This window comes from Pyrus communis, chromosome 17, assembly GCF_041283825.1.
Source record: "Pyrus communis isolate YQ-2024b chromosome 17, ASM4128382v1, whole genome shotgun sequence".
NCBI lineage: Eukaryota > Viridiplantae > Streptophyta > Magnoliopsida > Rosales > Rosaceae > Pyrus > Pyrus communis.
Genome location: NC_142581.1, coordinates 19,235,581 through 19,256,443, shown reverse-complemented (window position 1 = coordinate 19,256,443; position 20,863 = coordinate 19,235,581). Strand labels below are relative to the sequence as shown.

Sequence of the window (20,863 nt, the reverse complement as noted above, 5' to 3'; positions counted from 1 at the left end):
GTGGTCGGGGTCCAAAACGGACAATATCATGCTACGGTGGTGTAGCGGGCCCGGGAAGTGGTTCCCCCTAGGCCGGGATGTGACAGTTTCGGTTTCCAAGTGCCCACCCTTAGTTTGGTGGGTCTAGAATAATTTAAGCCAGACTTAATTTTTGAGGGAAATCTGGCCCCAAAGATATATTTTCTCTTTAAGACTTATATTTTAAGGAAAACTAATAAAAAGGGCTTGAAAACTTTGAGTTTTAACGATAAGGATAAAATAAAGGGTAAAGTGAATAGTACCAGGATTGACTTTTTAGTGTAAAAATATGGTTTTTCGAGCCTCAAAGTTATCTTCCTCAACCTTCCATATCCCATAACCTACATCTAGTGCTTTAGGGTCTTTGAGTTCATTACAACGTATTATATCTGATTCATCAACATCTACACAGTCTCCAGTCCCTGTGGATCCTGATTTTCAGCTAGAAAATCTCACTATTGTTCTTTTAGTGCCTTCCGTGAGTTTACATCCAATGCAAACTCGGTCTAAAAGTGGCATTGTCAAAAAGAAAGCTTTTGTTGCTTCTGTGTCCAATGTTGAGAGTTCAGTTTCAGAACCTTCATCATTTAAAGCTGCTAGTAAGGTTGCAGAATGGCAAGCAGCTATGCAAGAAGAAATTGATACCTTACATACTCAACATACTTGGGATTTGGTTCCTCTTCCATATGGCAAGAACTTGGTTGATTGCAAATGGGTTTATATGATCAAGAAGAATCCAAACGAATCTATAGCCAGGTATAAGGCTTGGCTTGTTGCTAAAGGGTATAATCAAGAGGAGGGCATTGACTACAGTGAAACTGTCAGTCCTATTGAGAAGCCAACTATTGTTCGACTTATTTTAGCACTTGCAGCTCAATTCCATTGGTCTTTAAGGCAAATGGATGTTAAGAATGCCTTCTTACATGGTGATTTAACTGAGGAGGTCTACATGTCACAGCCACCTAGGTTTGCTAGCTCTCATCAGCCTTCTGATTTTGTATGCAAATGAAATAAATCCTTGTATGGTCTTAAACAGGGTCCAAGAGCCTGGAATGAAAAATTCACTAGTTTCCTCCCAGGATTGGGGTTTTAGGCATCCCTTGTAAATCCTTCTTTGTTTGTTAAGCACACTTCGCTTGGCATTGTAGTCTTGTTACTTTATGTTGATGACATAATTTTTACTAGAAGTAATTCCTCAGATATTGTTGCAGTAATCATAGACTTAACCAAGGCCTTTGATATGAAGGATTTGGGTCAGTTAAACTATTTTCTGGGGTTGCAGATTTCATATCATTCACAGGGCTTATTTGTTTCTCAGCAAAAGTATATTCGAGATTTGCTAGCTAAAGTGGACATGAGCAACTCAAAACCCTGTGCTACACCTTGCCTTCCATATCACAGGCTCTTAAAGGATGATGGTGATCCATATCATAGTCCAGATCAATATTGAAGTATTGTTGGTGCCTTACAGTATTTGACCTTTACCAGGCCCGATATTGCCTTTGTAGTCAATCAGTGTTGTCAGTTTATGCATCGGCTTATGAATTCTCATGTTGTTGCTGTCAAGAGGATTCTCAGGTACCTCAGTGGTACAATTCATTATGGTATTACTTTTCAACCTGGAAAACCATCTTTGCAATGCAGATTGGGATAATGATCTTAATGATCGACGGTCAACATCTGGCTACATTGTATATTATGGTTCGAGTCCTATTTCTTGGGCTTCCAAGAAGCAACATATAGTCTCCAGATCTTCTAGCAAAGCTAAATATTAAGCAATGGCTATAGCAATTGCTGAATTATCATGGATCAAACAGCTATTATGTGATCTTCATGTGCCTTTTCTTGATTCTTCATTAATGTTGTGTGACAATATCAGTGCCATAGATCTGTCCTCCAATCTGGTGTTTCACTCTAGGGTCAAACACATCGAAATAGACTATCATTTTGTACGAGAAAGGGTGATTCGAGATGATTTGGCCGTGCAACATGTATCTTTCAAGGAGCAGTTTGCTGATGTCTTAACTAAAGGCTTGTCTATTTCCTTATTTCAAGACCATTGTTCCAATCTCATGCTTGGTTCGAACAAGTATGAGATTGCGTGGGGATGTAAGATGACAAGGATCAAGCCTTGAGCAAGGGTCAAGATACTGTCATATGTCAATAGATTAGGCAGTATAGTTGTTAAAGTTAGTTAAGATTGTTGAGAAATAGATTGCTTAAGAAGTAAGTAATGTAACAAGTATAAAAGGAAATGATATGCTTGTATTAAAGTAAGAAAACAGAAATATATCAAAGAATACTTTATCTCTCTCTGTATCTCTTTCTCTCTTAACCTCTCTTCTTCTCTCTTAGTTACACAGCCACCATTGATGACCTTGATGATGCGTACACTACAATTCTCACACGAGCAATCGAGGCTGTTAAATGAGCTCCGCTCATACATCGTTGGATGACACCATTGTTAAGATAATTTTTTATTATTATTTAGAGGGTGAAATTATGATTTTTAATCATATATTTATCTCTTGAATAATATATTAAAATATCTAAATTATATTATATTATCTTCTATATACTAAAATTAGGTTCTCCTGGCATTGTTTTTCACTGTTCGTGAACAGTGAAATGGAGAAAATGCCCATCTTTACCATGCGTCACTCATCATTTAACCCTTTGTTTTTGGTCCTTTTTCTCAATCTTTCTTTTGACTTCTGCTTCTTTCTTTCTTGGCCACGCGTCAATCATCGTCGAAGGCTCTGTGCAGACTTTCTTCCCAACTTTTCCTTTTGTTTCCATTTCTCTCTCTGCAGTCTTCTCTCATTTCCTCTCCTCAGAGCAGTACCAGCGTGGGAACCCCCCAGGCAATACACTATGTTATCCACCCAGTGAACAGTAACTGCATTTAATGAACAATAACCGCCTTTTGCATCTCCACCGTTGCACTTCAATAACCTTGGCAATAGGCAATAGGCAATAAAATATTAGTATTTTTTTATTTATAAAATAATACAAAATAATTTTATTTGTAATTTCGGATAAGATTTTTAATCATTCTCGTTGCGCCACGTGTCATTATCCGAAAAGTTATAAAATAATACAAAATAATTTTATTTGTAATTTCAGATAATATTTTTAATCGTTCTCGATGCACCACGTGTCATAAAATCTGAAAAGACAATTATCGGTGATGGATTTCCGATAAGATTTTTAATCGTATTCATTGTGCCATGTGTCATTATCCGAAAATGCAATTATTGGTGATGGATTTCCGATAAGATTATTAACCAATCACGTCGCCACGTGGCATTATCTACAACCTAATCCTTTATGAATCCTCCATATAATCCACCATCCATCCTCACAAATCTCACACCAATTTCCTCAAGATCTCTATCATTATTAATAGTTTCTGCTTCTTTCTTCAACAAAATCTCTATCATTATTCATAGTTTCTGCTTCATTTTTACAATGTCTTCTTCTTCAAGGATGTTGTGGGAAATCAATTAGCAAGAGGAAGAATTGTTTAACCAATTAGAGGGAATGTTCAATCTCCAGGTGGCTTAAAATGAGAGGGAAGAGGATGAGGAACGTAGAAGGAGAGATGATGAAGAAAGAAAGGCAAGAGCCTCACATCCCCGTAGAGTCATCCAAGCTGTGGGTCAGATCTGCAGGCCCAGCCGTTCTGGAAACCTTGATAGAAGCAAGCAACGACGAGGTACGAAACTCTTGGACGATTATTTTATCCATAATAGTGCATTCCCTAATACGTACTTTAGACGTCATTTTAGAATGGAACACATTTGGTCAACAAAATCATGATTGCCGTTTGCAACCATGATTCTTACTTTGTACAAAATAAGGATGTTTTTGGCGCTATGGGTCTTCTTCCTCAGCAAAACATTACTGTTGCCTTGCGGATGCTTGCATATGGAGTATCTACAGACCAATTGGATGAGATAACAAGGATGGGGAAATAAACCATTCTTGAGTCCTTGATGAGGTTTTGCGAAGCAATAAAATCTATCTACACCGCAGAGTACCTTCGGAAACCTACTGACATGGACTTGCAAAGGCTTCTGAAGAAATGCGAGATGTGAAGTTTTCCTAGGATGATTGGAAGCATCGGTTGTATGCACTGGACGTGGAAAAATTATCCAAGTGCATGGCAAGGCGCTTATGGGGATATAAAAGGAGCAAAAAGTATCATTTTAGAGACGGTGGCATCTTTTGATACATGGATTTGGCACGCCTTTTTTGGGGTTCCAGGAGCTCAAAATGACCTCAACGTCTTTGCCTAATCCCCAGTGTTCAACAATGTCGTGCAAGGAAAGGCACCAAAAGTCATGTACTGCGTCAACAGACATATGTACGACGGGCCATACTACCTAGCAAGCGGCATTTACCCAAGGTGGTCAACATTTGTCAAAACAGTGCCACGTCCGCGAAGTGCAAAGGAAAAACACTTTGCAAGCTATTAAGAGGGGGTGCAGGAAGGATGTGGAGTGTTGTTTTGGTATCCTCCAAGCTCGTTGAGCGATCGTCAGGGGTGCTACCAGATTGTTTGATGTAGAGTCATTTCGATCCATCATGATGACGTGCATCATTCTTCATAACATGATTGTGGAATATGAGTACGATTATGATGCCGTTGATGAATATGAGCCAGACACGATGAACAATTCAAGAACACGTATATATTTTGGTCATGACGCCATTGAAACACCCGTGCAACATGAGCCATTAGAAAGGGATGTACGTTACAATGAATTGATCATTCAACGATATAGTGCACTTCAAAGGCCATATATGCACAATGCCCCGCAAATTGATTTGATAGAGCACCAGTGGAAATTGAAACAAACTCAAGATACTTAAGTTCATTTGGTCTGTTTGTTTTTTTTTTTTTTTTTTGGTGTGTTTATTTAATTTTATTTGTTGTGTTTCTTTTAGTTCATTTAGTGAGTTTTTTGTTATTTGGTATGTTTATGTAATTTTATTTGGTGTGTTTAAATGTCTTTTGAATAAAGATTCTCTCAGTATAAATAAATTACCAAATTAAATAAAGTATCAATAAATTGGAAACAACATAAAGTACTCTATTCAATAAATAAGAAATTACAACCCAAAGTGATTGGAAAATTATGGGCTCCGATTACAAAAAGTACTCTATTCATCATCACTTAACCAATTTGTGGTGCTAGGATGATCTTCTCTTGTCGTGCTAGGACCATCTCTTCTTGCTCTCACTTCTCTTGCACGCCTCATTCGCACCACTTCCGCTTTCTCCGACTTCCAAAAATATTTAGAATTTGGAGACTTCCCTTCTAAAGGTGTGTTCATAATGTCATGATCTCGTTGAGCCATTCTTTCTTCTCTGACCTGTTCCCTTTTTTGCCTAAGTAGCTCTCTTTCTCTCTTATTAGCTTGAAATGCTCTCTTAACTGCTGCAACATTTGCCTCCTCTCTAGCCTTATCAGCCTCAAATTTCGCCATTTCCCGCGCCAAAGTCAATTCACCTTGGCGAGCAAGTTCTTCCATATACTTTGCATAATCATTGTTCGAAGCACTCCCTTTTCTCTTCGAAGCCTTCTTACCTTGAGGCCTAATTGGATAACGGGTCAATCCCGATGCTTGTTTAAGGGGGGCGTTTCGGGGACTTCTTCTACTTCATCTTCATGAACATGCGAGGCATGATCATGTGTAGAGTGTAGAGGGGTGCTGTTCATGAAAACTTCTGGATCGACCTGCACAACTTTGAATTTAGGACAATCTTTGACAATATTCCAACATTCCCACCGGTTGAATGATTTATTTTTGGTTTTGGTTTTGGCACCATACCAAGCTTGTGCTTGAAGTTACTACACAATGTGGGATAAGAAATAATTATAATGAAAGTAGGTAACAAATAAATAATACAAACAAATAATTATAATGTAAATTTGGGTACAGTACAAACAAATAAATAATATTTTCTTACCTGATCCGCGTAATTTTCCCCACTTCGAATATTAGTAGCTTGTGCCAAGGCGTCTCTCCACGTACTAAATGATTAGCTAAGTAATTTCCAACAATTGGACATCGATTCTTTGGTTCTTTTCCCACCCATTTTCTCAAGATAATTGGTATGAATAAGACTCCATATTTCTCGCAACTGCATCTCATTACCCGTAAGCAAATGATAAGTAACTTCAACCCAGCTAGTACACAATGCAACATCTTCAAGAAATGTCCAATTCGTACCTGCATCAGTAGTCATTTTGTTGGAAAAAAATTGGATTCAAACTTCGAGAGAAAGATAGAAATGTGGTTGAAAGTAGTTGAGAAAATATGAAATTGTGGTGTAAGGTAGATGATAATGAGAAGGTATTTATAGAAAAGTAAAAACAATTTTTTAAAACATTTTTCAATTTTTTTTTTCGGATTTTTATTCATTTTTTTACAATTTAAATTTTTTTTTATTCAACTAATTAATCTTTGCCGTTGGATTTAAAAAAAATTGAATTCCAACACTCCAGATTGTGCCACGTGGCACAACGATAACATTTTTGAATTTTAAAACTATTTTTTTATTTATAAAGAAGAATAATATCAACCGTTGATCTCAGATCCAACGGTTGATATTAAATAAGATTTTTTTTTAATTTTTTTTACTGTTGCAAATCGGACGGTCACATTATATAGCCGTTGAGATCCAACGGAGCATGGGAAGCCACGTGGCTTCCCAACGGTAACGTTTTGAAACTACGTTGCGGGCCCCAGGCGCTGAAACAGTGTCGGGTGACGCGCCCCTGCACGCGAATGAGGTGCACGTGCCTAATAGAAAAAAATAAAAAATTAGGCTGATGCCTGGATGACGTTAGCCTTGCGTCAGATCCACTTCGAGCTCGCAGGATGGCAATTCCTCACATGCCTGTGCTCGGGCCTCCATTGTCCCTTGGGCTCCCCACTTTGGAGTGTGTAGGCCAGGCTCTCGGGCCCTTTTTCCTGGCCTGTCCCTCGAGCAAACTCCCCACGCTGGAGTTGCTTTCATCTGCCACTCTTCCTCCAACTCTCATTCTCCATTGAAAGGTCGGAGACCAAAGCTTAAATATGGTTCTTGACAGGTCGTTGGTTCTTTGGCCAAAACCACCGCCTCCACTAATTCATCCAAATCGAAAGAACCCTCTCAATTCCATAATTCTCTTAAGCTTTTGCATAAACGATTATGTGCCATCCACTGTTAGTCCCCTTTTGCCTCCAAGGTGTCCATCTCCTAAATAATCGACTGATTTCGGCCCTTTTTTTCTCAATTTCGGTCAACTCCGAGCACCTCTAACGTCGGGTAAGGTATCAATCTCTTCCTCTGCTCATAAGAGGTAGCTTCTCGAAATTTTCAATTTCAACTTCCAGATTTGAGAATTTCGAATCTGATTTTTCATCTTCTGATTATTTTTTTTGTAGAGGTTGTATTAGTTTTTCTGCATCTGGAAATTTGGGGGTTTCTTACAGCACAATGTTATCAAATTTGATTCATCTAATTTTTTATTTGGAGGTATGATTATGTTACGTTTTTTCTATTTCCAAATTATGTATACTGAATATTGAAGTATCTAAACTTAAATTGGTATTACTTGACAGGAGGCTCCTGCTTATTTTGGAACCTGGAGTGGTCATATGTAGAAGCTACTACGTTATGCATGCTTTTTTTACTCAATGAGGTTGTTACATAGTTTGCCGATGTTAATTTTATTTTCTACATGTTAGCGAAGAGGGCAAATTTCAAATGTATTTTTTAAAGTTCCTGATTTTGATTTTTGGAAAAGTGTCAAGTAGTTTTAATTTCTTTGTGCAGTCTTTGCAAAGTGTTTTTTTCAAAGAGGTATTTCTTCATGATTGTGTATTGTTGCGATGGCGACTAGAGGTTGCTGGTGGCGGAGTATGTGCATCATGATACCCTTGACAAACATCTCTTCAACTGTATGTGCCTCATATATTCAGTTATTCAATGAATTGTTATTATTATGCAATTTTTGCTTTTCTTTTCTGCACAAGATATGAGAACATGTTTGAAACATTGCTTGAAATATGAGGAAGAATGGTTTTGAGATACCCAATTACCCAAATTGTTCATATTTCGTAATTTAGTGAGTTTTTATGTGCATTTTTGGTTTGGTTTTTCTTTGAAATGAATAGAATTTGTAAGAAGTATGTTGGCATAACCAAGTTTTTATATTCATTTCTTTCATAATTGTAAAGAAGAGAGAGGTCTGTTGTGTTTGGTGTAAAGTTGATTTTTTGTATTTGAATTATCTAGATGAGCAATCGTATTTTTTTTTTTTGCTGCTATCGAGTATTTTTGCATTGTGTGGTTAGTATTTATGTAGAATACTATTTACAATGTGTGCATTTAGTATTGTTAGTATATGTTATAAATAAATAGATGGCACGAATGTTATATGAATATGTTATAAATTTATATTTACATTATCTAGATGAGGCTGCACCAAAGTGTAAGGCAAAACGTTGGCTTCACTGGAAGAAAGAAAAAAAATCTGCAAAAAGGGGCAACTGGAGTGATGGAAATTGGAGACAGAATGAGAAATTGGATGCTTTTTATCACAGTGGAGAAGTTGTTATAAGCTAATCATACTGGTAATATAAATTGAATTTGTACTTTAGAATTAGCGTTCTTCTTGAGGTTCAACTGCTTCGAAAGATATTTTGAAATTTTATTTTAGAATTAGTGTTTTTTTTGATTTAGAACAAAAGGTCAATAATTTCCTTCTTACATTCCACATGTATGTAAACATAGTATTGTCTATTGTTAATGAACAATGAGACATCAATCACATGTGCATACATAATATATTTTTGATTAGAACTTATGACATGTGTTATATGATTTTAAAACCAGTAACGTGTGGGCATCAATCGCTAGCATATGCTAAAACTCAGGTTTGGGTTGGCACTGTTGATCTATAGTGTGCGGCCGGAAATGCCCTCGGATTCCTTTGTTCTCAACCGTTTTTTCCTCTTTTTACATAGCTAGAGGACGGCTTTGTCCTTCTAGACCACGCGTCCACCATCGCTGGTCCTTTCCGTTCGACAATTTCTCAATTTCGCTTCTCTTTCGCCGTTCTCACCTTTTGGGTATTTTGTAACCTAGGTTTTTTTCTCACCCGCATCGCTGTTTTACTCACCTTTCAGCGTTGCCATCTTTCTCCAGATCTTCAGGCCGATGGAACCCGGCAAGATCAGCATGTACTGTAGAAAAAGGTATGTAGGCTAAAAAATATATTTGTTATTGATACGTGAATGTGGAAAAATGGAAGAGAATGCTTATGGAAGAGAATGCAAATGGAAGAGAATGCTTATTTTTTCATTATGTTTCTCTACAAGATTACAAGGATATATATACATGATACAAATGTGTAGGTAGGACAAGGTAGCCGTCCTAGTGTGTAGGTAGGACAAGGTAGGACGGCTGTAGAGGACAAGGTAGCCGTCCTAGTGTGTAGGTAGGACAAGGTAGGACGGCTAGTGTGTAGGTAGGACAAGGTAGGACGGCTGTAGGACGGCTTGACGGCTGTAGGACGGCTTATTCTTCCAATAATAATATTATATACAATTACACAAGGACTCCAACCATATTCCTTATTTGTCTAACACTCCCCCTCAAGTTGGAGAGTGGATGTCAAGAACTCCCAACTTGCGTAACATACCCGAAAACTTTTCTTTCCCAAGAGGTTTGGTAAACAAGTCTGCCAACTGTTGTGCCGTACCCACATGCTTGGTCTCTATTGTGCCATCTACAATCTTATCTCGTATAAAGTGACAATCCATCTCAATGTGACGAGTTCGTTCATGAAAAACAGGATTGGCAGCTATATGTAACGCTGCTTGATTATCACAAAATAAAATGGAAGGACCATCCAAAGGAATGTTCAAATCCTTCAACAAAAAACGAAGCCAAACTATCTCACAACAAGCACCTGCCATGGCCCTATATTCCGCCTCTGCTGAAGAGAGCGAACGGTTTTCTGTCGTTTCGTCCGCCAAGAAATCAAAGAACCGCCCAAGAATACACAATACCCAGTAGTCGAACGGCGAGTGATAGGGCAACCTGCCCAATCAGAATCACAAAACGCAGTTAACTTGGTCTGGTTGTCAGAACGAAATAATAAACCTTGACCTGGAGTAGCCTTCAAATAACGAACAATACGAAGCGCAGCATCCATATGAGATATCCTTGGCTCGTGCATAAAACGGCTTAGAACATGCACAGAATAGGTGATATCCGGCCGAGTGATAGTGAGATATATTAACCGACCTACTAATCGTCGATACTTTTCAGGATCCTTGAGAAGTTCTCCTTTATCAGATAATTTTGTGTCATCCATAGGAAAAGCAATGGGTCGTGCTCCCAAAAAACCATAGTCCTTGAGAATCTCTAATGCATACTTGCATTGAGAAATATAAATCCCTTGTTTGGAACGAGAAACCTCAATACCCAAAAAATATTTTAAATCACCAAGGTCTTTTATCCGAAAATGATCACGAAGAAAAGACTTTAGAGAATTAATGGCACTAGCATCATTGCCTGTAATCACAATATCATCCACATAAATGAGCAAAGCTGTGAAAGAAATACTAGACTTTTTAGTGAACAATGAATAGTCAGCTTTGGATTGTTGAAAACCGGCAGAAATGATGGCACTAGTGAATTTGGCAAACCATTGGCGAGAAGCCTGCTTAAGACCATAAAGTGACTTGTGAAGGCGACACACAAGATTCTCCCCCTGTCGCCGAAGATCAGGAGGAGGAGACATATAGATTTCTTCATGTAAGTCACCATGTAAGAAAGCATTATTAACATCAAGCTGATGAAGAGACCAAGACTGACTAGCAGCAAGAGCAAGAAGACAACGCACCGTAATCATCTTAGCAGTAGGAGAAAAAGTGTCATGATAATCAATACCTTCAGCCTGAGTGAAGCCTTTAGCAACCAAACGAGCTTTGTAGCGGTCAATAGAGCCATCGAAATTGTGCTTGAGTTTGTACACCCACTTACAACTAATGGGAATTTTGCCAGGGGGCAAAGAAGTTAAAGTCCAAGTATCATTAGCATGTAAAGCTTGAAGTTCCTCAGTCATAGCACGTTGCCAATTGGGGTCAGTGGCAGCCTCGGCAAAGGAGGAAGGCTCCACAGTCCGACTGACAGAGTTAATGTAAGAAAAATGCCTGGGAGAGTAACGGTGATAAAAGAGAAAATTACAAAGTGGATATCGCGTACCTTGTGTAGAACCGGGTTGCAAAGTCGAAGATGGGTGGGATGGCAGAATCACCTGCGAGCAAACGTAGTCTTTTAAATAGGATGGAGGTTTATGGGCACAGGAAGAGGTGCGGGGAAGGGGAGGATTGGTAGGTAGTGGGGGGGTAGGGATGTCCGTGGGTAAAAGGGTGAAAGGTAAGGAAGTAGCGGGGGGGGGGGGAAGGAGGGGATACCGAGAGGGCAGGGGCATGGGGAAGAACGGGTAATGGGGCAGCAAGGGAATCTGTGGGAGGCATGGAAGGGGAGGAAGGTGGAGGAGGGTGAGGCGTCGGGGCAGGAAGGGGTGGGTTATATGTAAAGTCCAGAGGGGGTGGGATGGGTAGGGTAGGCGAAGAGGATGGGATAGGAGGGTGAGAAACGGCATAAGGGAAAGTAGTTTCATGAAAGATGACGTCTCGACTAGTGAAAATGCGGTGATTGTCGAGATCGTAAAGGGTATAGGCCTTTTGTCCATGAGGATAACCGAGAAAAATGCAACGATGAGCCCGAGGGGAAAATTTGGTGGTGGGAGTGACAGAGGTGGCATATGCCAGACAACCAAAGACGCGGAAGTGGTCATAAGATGGGGTTTTCGAAAAGAGAACCTCAAATGGGGATTTATGATGGAGAAGACTGGTAGGGAGACGATTGATGAGATAAGTAGCGGTAAGAACACATTCCCCCCAAAACTTGATAGGAAGATGGGATTGAAAACGAAGGGCGCGAGCGGTTTCAAGAAGATGACGATGTTTTCTTTCAACAACGCCATTTTGTTGGGGGGTATAAACACAAGAAGTTTGTAAAAGCACCCCATGATCAGAGAAAAAACTACGAAGAGATAAAAATTCACCACCATTGTCAGTACGAATGCATTGGATGGTAGTGCGGAATTGGGTAGTGACATAAGCAAAAAAATCCTTAATTAATTGTTGAGTGTCGGATTTATGTTTCATGAGGAAAACCCACGTAAAGCGAGAAAAATCATCCACAATGGTTAAGAAATAATGAGCACCAGAAAGAGAAGAGGATTGACGATTCGGGCCCCAAATATCACAATGAATTAAAGCAAAAGGGAAAGTGGATGAAATTGAACTCAAAAGAAAAGGTTGACGAGTTTGTTTTGCCAACGGACAAACATCACAAATATGACTAGAATCAAAAGTGCAATTAAGAGAGCTAGATGCTAAAGCTTGCAAACGAGTGGAGGAGGGGTGACCAAGACGCCTATGCCAGAGGGAGGAGGGGATGGTAATGATGTTGCAGAGAGGTTGACAGGTGGGGAGAGAAGAGGTAAGGGCCACAAGGTAATACAAATCGCCACGTCGCTTACCCACACCAATCATCGCCTTCGAAACCAAGTCCTGCAAAACACACCAAGAAGGAAAGAAGGTTATGGAACACGATAATCCATCTGTAAGTTTACCAACCGATAAAAGGTCCACTCGGAAATTAGGGACACATAAAACATCCTTCAAAGTAACTGATGAATTTAAAGGAAGAGTGCCGGTAAAAGTAATGGGAGCGGAAGCACCACTAGGCAAAGAAACAGGCGGCAAATGTGAAGGAGAGCGATTAACCAAACATGAAGCGGAAGAAGTAATATGATCCGTAGCACCACTGTCAAGAATCAATTGACCATGACGAGAGGTGACAGGTAACAAACCTTGGGCAAAATCAGTAGTGAGCACGGCATTGGCCTGAGGAGGGGTGGTGGTGTCAGGTAGAGCAGCTAGAACACGGGAGTGCTGCTCGGCAGAGAGGTCAGGCATGGCAAGTTGCAAGTCATGCAAAGTGGGCTGGGCCCCGTGCACTTGGTGGGTCGCTGGAGTAGAAGAGGAGGCGGGGGCCTGGGTGCCTTGCACGTGATGGGCCTGGGTGAAATTATGGGGCCGGGAAGCAGAAAACCGTGGCTGCCGGGGAGGACTGGAAGGTGCATGGCTGCGGGAAGAACTGGAAGCAGTGGCACGGCGCGGTGGTCGCCACGATTGGCCATGGAGGGGATGGCCAACGGGATAGCCATGAAGTTTATGGCAGGTGTCTCGGGTATGATAATCAAAATTGCAGTAGGTGCAGTGGAGGGGAGGACGAGCAGAGGAGGGACGGGACGGGCCATGAACAGCCATGGGAACGGCAGAGAAAGCTGCCGAAAAAAAATTAGGGCTAGGGTTATAAACCTGCTCTGTATACCATGTAGAAAAAGGTATGTAGGCTAAAAAATATATTTGTTATTGATACGTGAATGTGGAAAAATGGAAGAGAATGCAAATGAAAGAGAATGCTTATGGAAGAGAATGCAAATGGAAGAGAATGCTTATTTTTTCATTATGTTTCTCTACAAGATTACAAGGATATATATACATGATACAAATGTGTAGGTAGGACAAGGTAGCCATCCTAGTGTGTAGGTAGGACAAGGTAGGACGGCTGTAGAAGGCAAGGTAGCCGTCCTAGTGTGTAGGTAGGACAAGGTAGGACGGCTGTAGGACGGCTAGTGTGTAGGTAGGACAAGGTAGGACGGCTGTAGGACGGCTTGACGGCTGTATGACGGCTTATTCTTCCAATAATAATATTATATACAATTACACAAGGACTCCAACCATATTCCTTATTTGTCTAACATGTACGTTTGTGGAATTGCCGCCTATGATCTCAGCCATCCCGACCATGCTCGTGCCACCACCGATTCCGATGTCCTCTTCAGGTTTGCACATTCAAGCTATTTGCATGTTTAGTTTAATAATTATGCAATTAATTGTGCTCTACAGGCAAGAAATCAGATCCGTGGGTTTTTGATTTGTGTATGCGAATTGGGATTTTTTGCAGGCATATGTGCGTCTTTAGCGGCGCTGATATTGAATTGTGTAAAAAAGGACATTGATTACTCTCCGTATGAAGAAGGTGAGTGGAGGTGAGCAATTGAATGCACAACTCAGATTTTGGATTTATTATAATTGAGTTTTAGTTAAGTTTCATAGATTTTTTTTCCTTTAAATTTCTGGGTTGTGCTCAGTTTTTCGTTAAATTTGTGGATTTTTTTTGGTGTCCTTTTATCTGAAAGTTCTGGTTGCCTAGAAGGATGGTAAGCCTCTTCACTCTCCTCTTTTTCTCTCTTTAAACTCTTTCTACAGATTATATTTTGTTTGATTGCGGAGTTTTTGGTTCTTAAAAATCTCCAATTTTTTTATTTGGTTTCCTCTTGATTATTGTTGCCTAAAACTATACGAAGGGTTTGCTCTTTTGATTGTGGACTAAACCAGTTGAAGAGGGTTTATTTTAATGGCTAAATAAATTGACGATTATGCAGGTGGTCAAATGTTTCTCCTCTTTTGTTTGTTTAATTTCTTTCTAATGTTCAAATAATTATTGTTGTGTAATCCTGATAGCACTATTGTTGCGCCTCGAATGGATATGTACCACAGCATGGGAGATGCTCTTGCGCAGCAGTATGGTGGCTTTACAGCTCACAACATTGTATGTTCTTATTTTATTGGGTTAGAGCATGCATATATTATCAGTTGCTAGATGTCATAGATTAATCCCTATAATTCTAACGTGAAGTTAAAAAAAAAAAAAATGAAAACTCATATAACTCTAATCAGATGTCCACTAAAAAGAAAGCAACTCACGTTACACAGACCAATACGTGTTAAAATTGTGGTGAAATAAAAAGATGAATACAATGTTTCTCATAGAGATGACCTATGATAACAAAATGGTCAAGCGGAGTTAGTTTTACCCCATACAAAATGGTTGATCAATTGCATAATTTGCATTAGTTGTTGCTTGAACATGTTCTGTCACTTACGTTTTATATTGGAAAATTTCCTTCATTTTTAGATTTTTTACCCTTTTAAAGCAGAAAAAGAATGTAATTATGAATAAAGTTTCGTTTTTGGTACTTCCCTAATCATGTGATACAAATGGCTTCAAGAATTCAGAGTGTCTGAATTGTCACAAGATTTAGTGCAGGGTATAGCCGAAATGGAAAAGCTTATGTACACGACTTTCTTGATGTTAACAGCAGACCAGTTCTCATAGTGGATGCTTCTAAGCATCTTTCTGCTGTAAGTTTTTACTTTTCGCCATGTCTCCATACCGTATAATCTTAATATTCTTGAGGTGTTGCATACAAATTTTTATCAACAAAATAGTGTTAGTTTTTACATCGTTTCGAAAGTTGTGATTAATTTTTTGCTACGTTTGGCTTAGATGAAGTTTTGTATGGTACTTTGGTCACTGAACAAAAAGTGCCACAGGTGCATGATCCTGCTGATAAAGAGAAGCTCTGCGTGCCCTTCCAGAAGGGAGCAAAGAAATACTAGGAATCTTTAATCTATGTTGGGTCCAGCGAAAGTAATAATAGGCATACAACAGATTTTTTTTACTTTCTTTCAACATTATTATTTTTAATTATATAGCCGAATGAGCACGGGATTCCTTTCGAGTCTCTGCGAGATTAGAGTAAGGTCTATGTTGTTGTTTTGATTGTGCATTTTGTGAGTTGGGCTGTTTTAAGCCACGTTAACATCTTATATTAATTTTTTTTTATAGAAAGAGAGACAAAATAGAGAATATGAGAGGAGGGGATGGAAATGGATGGAAAGAGGAGGAGAGAGAATCCTAGTCCGTTTTAAAAGAATGGAATGAATTTAGTGTAATCTTAATCCTAATGGGTTTTTGTCATGTACCTTATCACCGAATTTATTTGCTTTTTTCAATTGTTGCTCTTGGGGATTGTGATGATTGCATTGTGTGGATTTTATTTGAATTGCCAAATTTTGTCAAATGTAAAACATTTGACGAATGCTTCTTGAATGAATTTGGATTAATAGATACAACAATAGAGTAACAAGTGGGACGTAAATCAAGAAGCCCTAAATGTGACCATCTTTAGTTTGAAATTCATTGAAAAATATGAAAGAATATTGCGTGGGTTCTATTAATGTGAAAAATTGGTACTTTTGTAGTGACATATGCTATTGTGAAGAAACAAAAGAAGCATAAAAATTAGAAGCAAAAAGTGAACTACAAGATCGACTACTAATAATGCCTCCAGTCGTCAATTTATAATCAACAAGTCTTTATCTTGATCATCAAGTTCATAGAATTCTTGATGGCTGTTGATATAAGGAAATCCCAACGTCAAATTTATTAATGTAATATACATGTGTAAGTGTTTAAATTCATGATTTGAGATATAAAATTAAGGAGAAAGAATGTAAATTTAAGGAAGCTATTATTGGCACTCAATAATAGTTGGAAATTTTAGACAACCTTAAAGAAAATTTTATGTCATTGTAGCTCAAAAATGGGTTCAAAATAGTAGCTCAAAAATAATGACACTCAAATTCAATTGTAAATCATACGCTGTGTATAAATGAAGCTCACAAATGGAAAGAAAATAGTAGGAATTCAATTCAATTGAAATTTGCTTTATTTTAATCCGAACGTGTTCAAGTCTGTTTTTGCATTTGCATATTCTCTGGCATTAGAGTCTAGATTGTGGTAACCATTGTAGGAAAAGTAAGTGTTGAAACCAACTGCTCAACAGAGTCTTCCTTTCTGTTTTCCCATTGTCTTAAGGTATAGATCCCCCAACTCAATTTAGGTTATTTATTTATTTTTTCTTTCTTACGAACAGTTTGAAGGATTAAAATGTTCTAATTTGGTGTAGTTAATCTTGGTTTAGCAAATTGGCAGCGAGATTGCACACTTCTCACTCCATTGTAAGTTCTACTGACTTATCCTATGAGAATTGTTTCGGTTTGTGTTTGCGGTTTCCATTCAATGTAATCCCTCTTCTCAGTTTCTCTTCAGAATTGTATTCTTTTCTAGTTTCGCAATGTTTATATTTTTCGCCATAATGGAAGTTTTAGGGTCTATGATTTCATTTTTGGTGATCAATGTCCATTAATAGCTATTATATATATATATATATATATATATATATTTTAAATTTAGATCCTGCAAGTTCGAGGCATTGGTAATGGAAATAAATTTGTTGCAGTGAATTACAAATCATATGAGTAGATGTTTCCTGATGTGGTAAAATGGTTTTACCAAGTCTTCTTCCGTATAGGTAATAGATTATCTATTATATATAATTTGGGTTGAATTTGTTTCCTTCATAGACAAATTTCAATTTTTTTTCTTTCTATTTCTCTTATGAGTTCAGACAACGATGCTAAGCAAAATGAAAACAAGCCCATTAGATTAAGAAAATTCACTGCTACTCATTGTTCCTTATTGTAGATAGTGTTGTAAGTACATTTTCCACATGTATATAAGTAGTATGGCTTTTCATATATACATTTAAAACTTTTTCCGTGTTTTGCACAGTTTAAAAACTTGCAGCACAACACGGGCACTCTTGCAAGTATTATCTAGAGCACAGCTGGCTGGGATAATGATGGAATAATTAGGGATTGAACAGCTGGCGACTTACAACTCCATGCTATCAGCACGGCAGCAGAGAGAGATTATGTGGAGGCTGTTCATGTAATATCATGACTCTTACTAATAAACATCGTTTTCAAATTAATTGCATGAGGCATATTTAGATGAGTCCTGCATGTGAAGTGATCAGCAGGTGAACATTAAATGGCATATGCCGTGTTTTTATCCACTCGTGATTTAAGTAGATGATGCTATCAGATAGTTAGGCTAGATGAGCAGTCAACGGAATAGTTTTATCCTAAACATGGAAGCCATTAACTAAGAACCCACTATTGTGACAGCATCCGCTAGAAAATTGGCTTCTCTAAAGGCATGCTTCCAACAAATATCCTCAAAGAAGCCTGCCAGCTGTTGAGTATTTGCAAGAATGGTCCTCAATCTCCAGGGAGCATGATAGACACCACAAATAGCCTTACTAACCAGCTTAGAGCCGCCTTCAACAATGATGCGCTTAAAACCCCTCGAGTTTGCCATTCAGAGACCATCACGAATTGCCAAACATTCCACCACATTAATGGCATTCTGTCCAACATCGCGCGCCTCTACAGTGATAGGGGAACCATTCTCATTTCTAATCACAAAACCAAAACCAGCCTGCTGGTTAGTCACCGAGCCATCAAAGTTGAGCTTGACAAAACTATTTTCCGGGGAAGACCACCAAATGGGGTCGGGTTTCACCTTTTGGTCACCAGAAGGCCCATTATGCATCAGTAGATTAGTTGCACGATAATCTCTACCCATACTTAATGTTGAATTCACAATTCTAGTGTAATTCAGATTTTTATTTTGAAATACGAAAAGGTTCATCTCCTCCCAAATTTGCCAACAAATAAGGAACGCCATATCCAACTTGCTCAGATCGTCAATGATTTTGCTGTCCAGGTTGATTAGCCAATCATTGAAATTAAGGGTTTGATTTATCTTTAAGGAGCTAGATATAGTGGGGTTGTTCCACACCTGTCTAGCAAAATCACAGTAAGCAAAAAGTTGGCTAATACTCTCATTATCTGAGTTACAAAGGCGACAAATAGTAGGCATATTATTAATATATCTTGCCAAATGGTCTCTGGTTTGGAGTTTTCCCAAAATGAGAAGCCAACTAAAGATTTTTACTTTGTGAGGCAAGTTAATAAGGTTCCACATCCTTTTCAAAAGCTTGCTAAAATTAACATTGTAATTAATAGAATTTTGTATCCAAGTTGTAGACTTGATAGGGAATTTACCATTAGCATTTGGTCCCCAACGTCATGAATCATTTTGAGAGGCTAAAGGCAAAGGAATACTACAAATTTTGTTAACAATATCAACATCAACCATAGAACATAAAAATTGTCTATTCCATTGACCATTAGTAATAAACTGGCTCACTTTCAGGTCATGATCAACATTAGTAAGTTGGGAGCTAGATAAGAGATTGGTAAGAGGGAAAGGAAAAACCCAATTATGGGTCCAGAAAAGAATATTTTCTCCATTTCCGACTACCCATCTCAACCCCATCTTAACAACTTCCCTAGCATTTAGGATACCCTTCCATGCACAGGAATAATTTTGTCTAATTTTATTATTAAAAAAAATCTTCACTTTTCAAATACTTATTTTTAACAATTTGGACCCACCAATTTTGATCTTCGGTTAGGACTTTCCACCCTAATTTAGCCAAGCAAGCATTGTTCATAATGCCTAACCTTCCATTCTCTTTAGAGCAGCAAATTTTGTCTCACACAACAGGGTTTAGTTTGGAGTCTTTTCTCCACAAAAATTTCCTACTCTCTTTATCAATAGCCTTAGTAATATTTTCAGGGATGATTTGGAACTCCAGAAAAGTTTGCTTTAATGAGAGTAAGCCTCACTGCCTTAGATAGAGTATTAGCCTTCCAACTGGATAATTTGTTTTGAATCTTAATAATAAGCTCTTTAGCATTAATAAGGTCTTTCCAGAAAATTATATTATGGATCCCCAAGTGTTTGCCAATAATGGTTTTATGCTGGATTTGGAGAATATTAACAATATCATTCCTAGTATGATTTAGAGTGTTATTGGAAAAGTCAAGCAACGACTTATGGAAGTTTATTTTTTGTCTACAAGTATAGGAAAAGTCATTAAGCACTTTAGAAATATTCCTAGTTGCAATATTAGTAGCTTTAGCAAAGATTAGGCAGTCATCCACAAACATCAGATTTGTAACTCTAAACGCTCTAGGAGAAGTTGGTAGACCAACATTGTTCCTAGGAGACCCACCAACTTTGTCTAAGTGTCTTATCAGGGGTTCCATACATTAAATATATATGTAGGGAGAAAGGGGGTCACCCTGTCTAATGCCCCTCGATGGATGAAAATAGACATGAGCTTTACCATTAACTAACACATAAAAGCAAGCGGACATAATAATTCCATAATGAGGTTAATCCAATGAGTATTAAATCCGAATCTTATTAAAACAGATTTAATATAATCCCAGCTAATAAAATCATAAGCTTTTTCAAGATCTAATTTGATAGCCATAGCATTATACTTACCTTTTTTACCCTTAAATGATGAGAAGATTTCATGAGCAATTAGAATATTAACCTAGATGGATCTTCTAAGAGCAAAGACACCTTGATTCCTGGAAATGCAATGTGTTAGTAAAGGTTTAATCTGATTAACCATAATCTTAGTGATAATTTTATAAGTGACATTACATAAGCTAATTGGTCTAAAATTAGAAACCAATTTAGGGTTAGCCACTTTAGGTATAAGGGTAATATGCGTATGGTTTATCAGCCTTAGACTTGATCCTGTGTTGAAGAAATCTTTAACCATGTTCGTAATAGATTCGCCAACAAAGCCCTAATAATTTTGATAGAACACAGCATGAATACCATTAGGTCTAGAAGCTTTAAGAGCCCCAAACTATTTACAGCTTCAAGAACCTCACCATCGAGAATAGGCTTGTTTGTGAAGGAATTGTGTACCTCAGTTAAATAGGGTTCAATTATATCCACAAAGTTACTAATACTTGAGTTAGAAGGGGTGATGGAAGAGGTGAATTGAAGTTTAAATTCTTCAACAAAAATATTTTCCAATCCTTCACCCTTCCACCATCAATCACCTTG

At 38.2% G+C, this 20,863-nt stretch overlaps 1 protein-coding gene and 1 long non-coding RNA gene across 5 annotated transcripts; both read left to right on the top strand.

The window, feature by feature from the left end:
* Positions 1 to 7,348: 7,348 nt before the first annotated feature.
* Positions 7,349 to 7,988, top strand: LOC148689572 (uncharacterized). The gene is made up of 3 exons (XR_015958817.1): positions 7,349 to 7,552; positions 7,639 to 7,718; positions 7,853 to 7,988. It is a non-coding gene; the product is annotated as an uncharacterized LOC148689572 (long non-coding RNA).
* Positions 7,989 to 8,116: 128 nt separating this feature from the next.
* Positions 8,117 to 17,966, top strand: LOC137708762 (uncharacterized). Of its 4 annotated transcripts, XM_088689848.1 has the most exons (9): positions 8,117 to 8,652; positions 8,915 to 9,265; positions 13,936 to 14,012; positions 14,135 to 14,209; positions 14,695 to 14,782; positions 15,276 to 15,375; positions 15,568 to 16,894; positions 16,986 to 17,037; positions 17,319 to 17,966. In XM_088689848.1, exons 3-7 carry the CDS (start codon positions 13,955 to 13,957, stop codon positions 15,631 to 15,633), a joined length of 387 nt encoding a protein of 128 aa, XP_088545974.1. In that variant the 5' UTR covers positions 8,117 to 8,652; positions 8,915 to 9,265; positions 13,936 to 13,954; the 3' UTR covers positions 15,634 to 16,894; positions 16,986 to 17,037; positions 17,319 to 17,966. The 4 variants fall into 4 exon arrangements, 2 of the variants coding, with proteins under 2 accessions (XP_088545974.1, XP_088545975.1); XR_015958793.1 differs by lacking the exons at positions 8,117 to 8,652; positions 8,915 to 9,265 and having other exon boundaries at positions 13,930 to 14,012; positions 14,135 to 14,219; XM_088689849.1 differs by lacking the exons at positions 8,117 to 8,652; positions 8,915 to 9,265 and having other exon boundaries at positions 13,930 to 14,012; positions 15,281 to 15,375; positions 15,521 to 16,894.
* Positions 17,967 to 20,863: the final 2,897 nt, after the last annotated feature.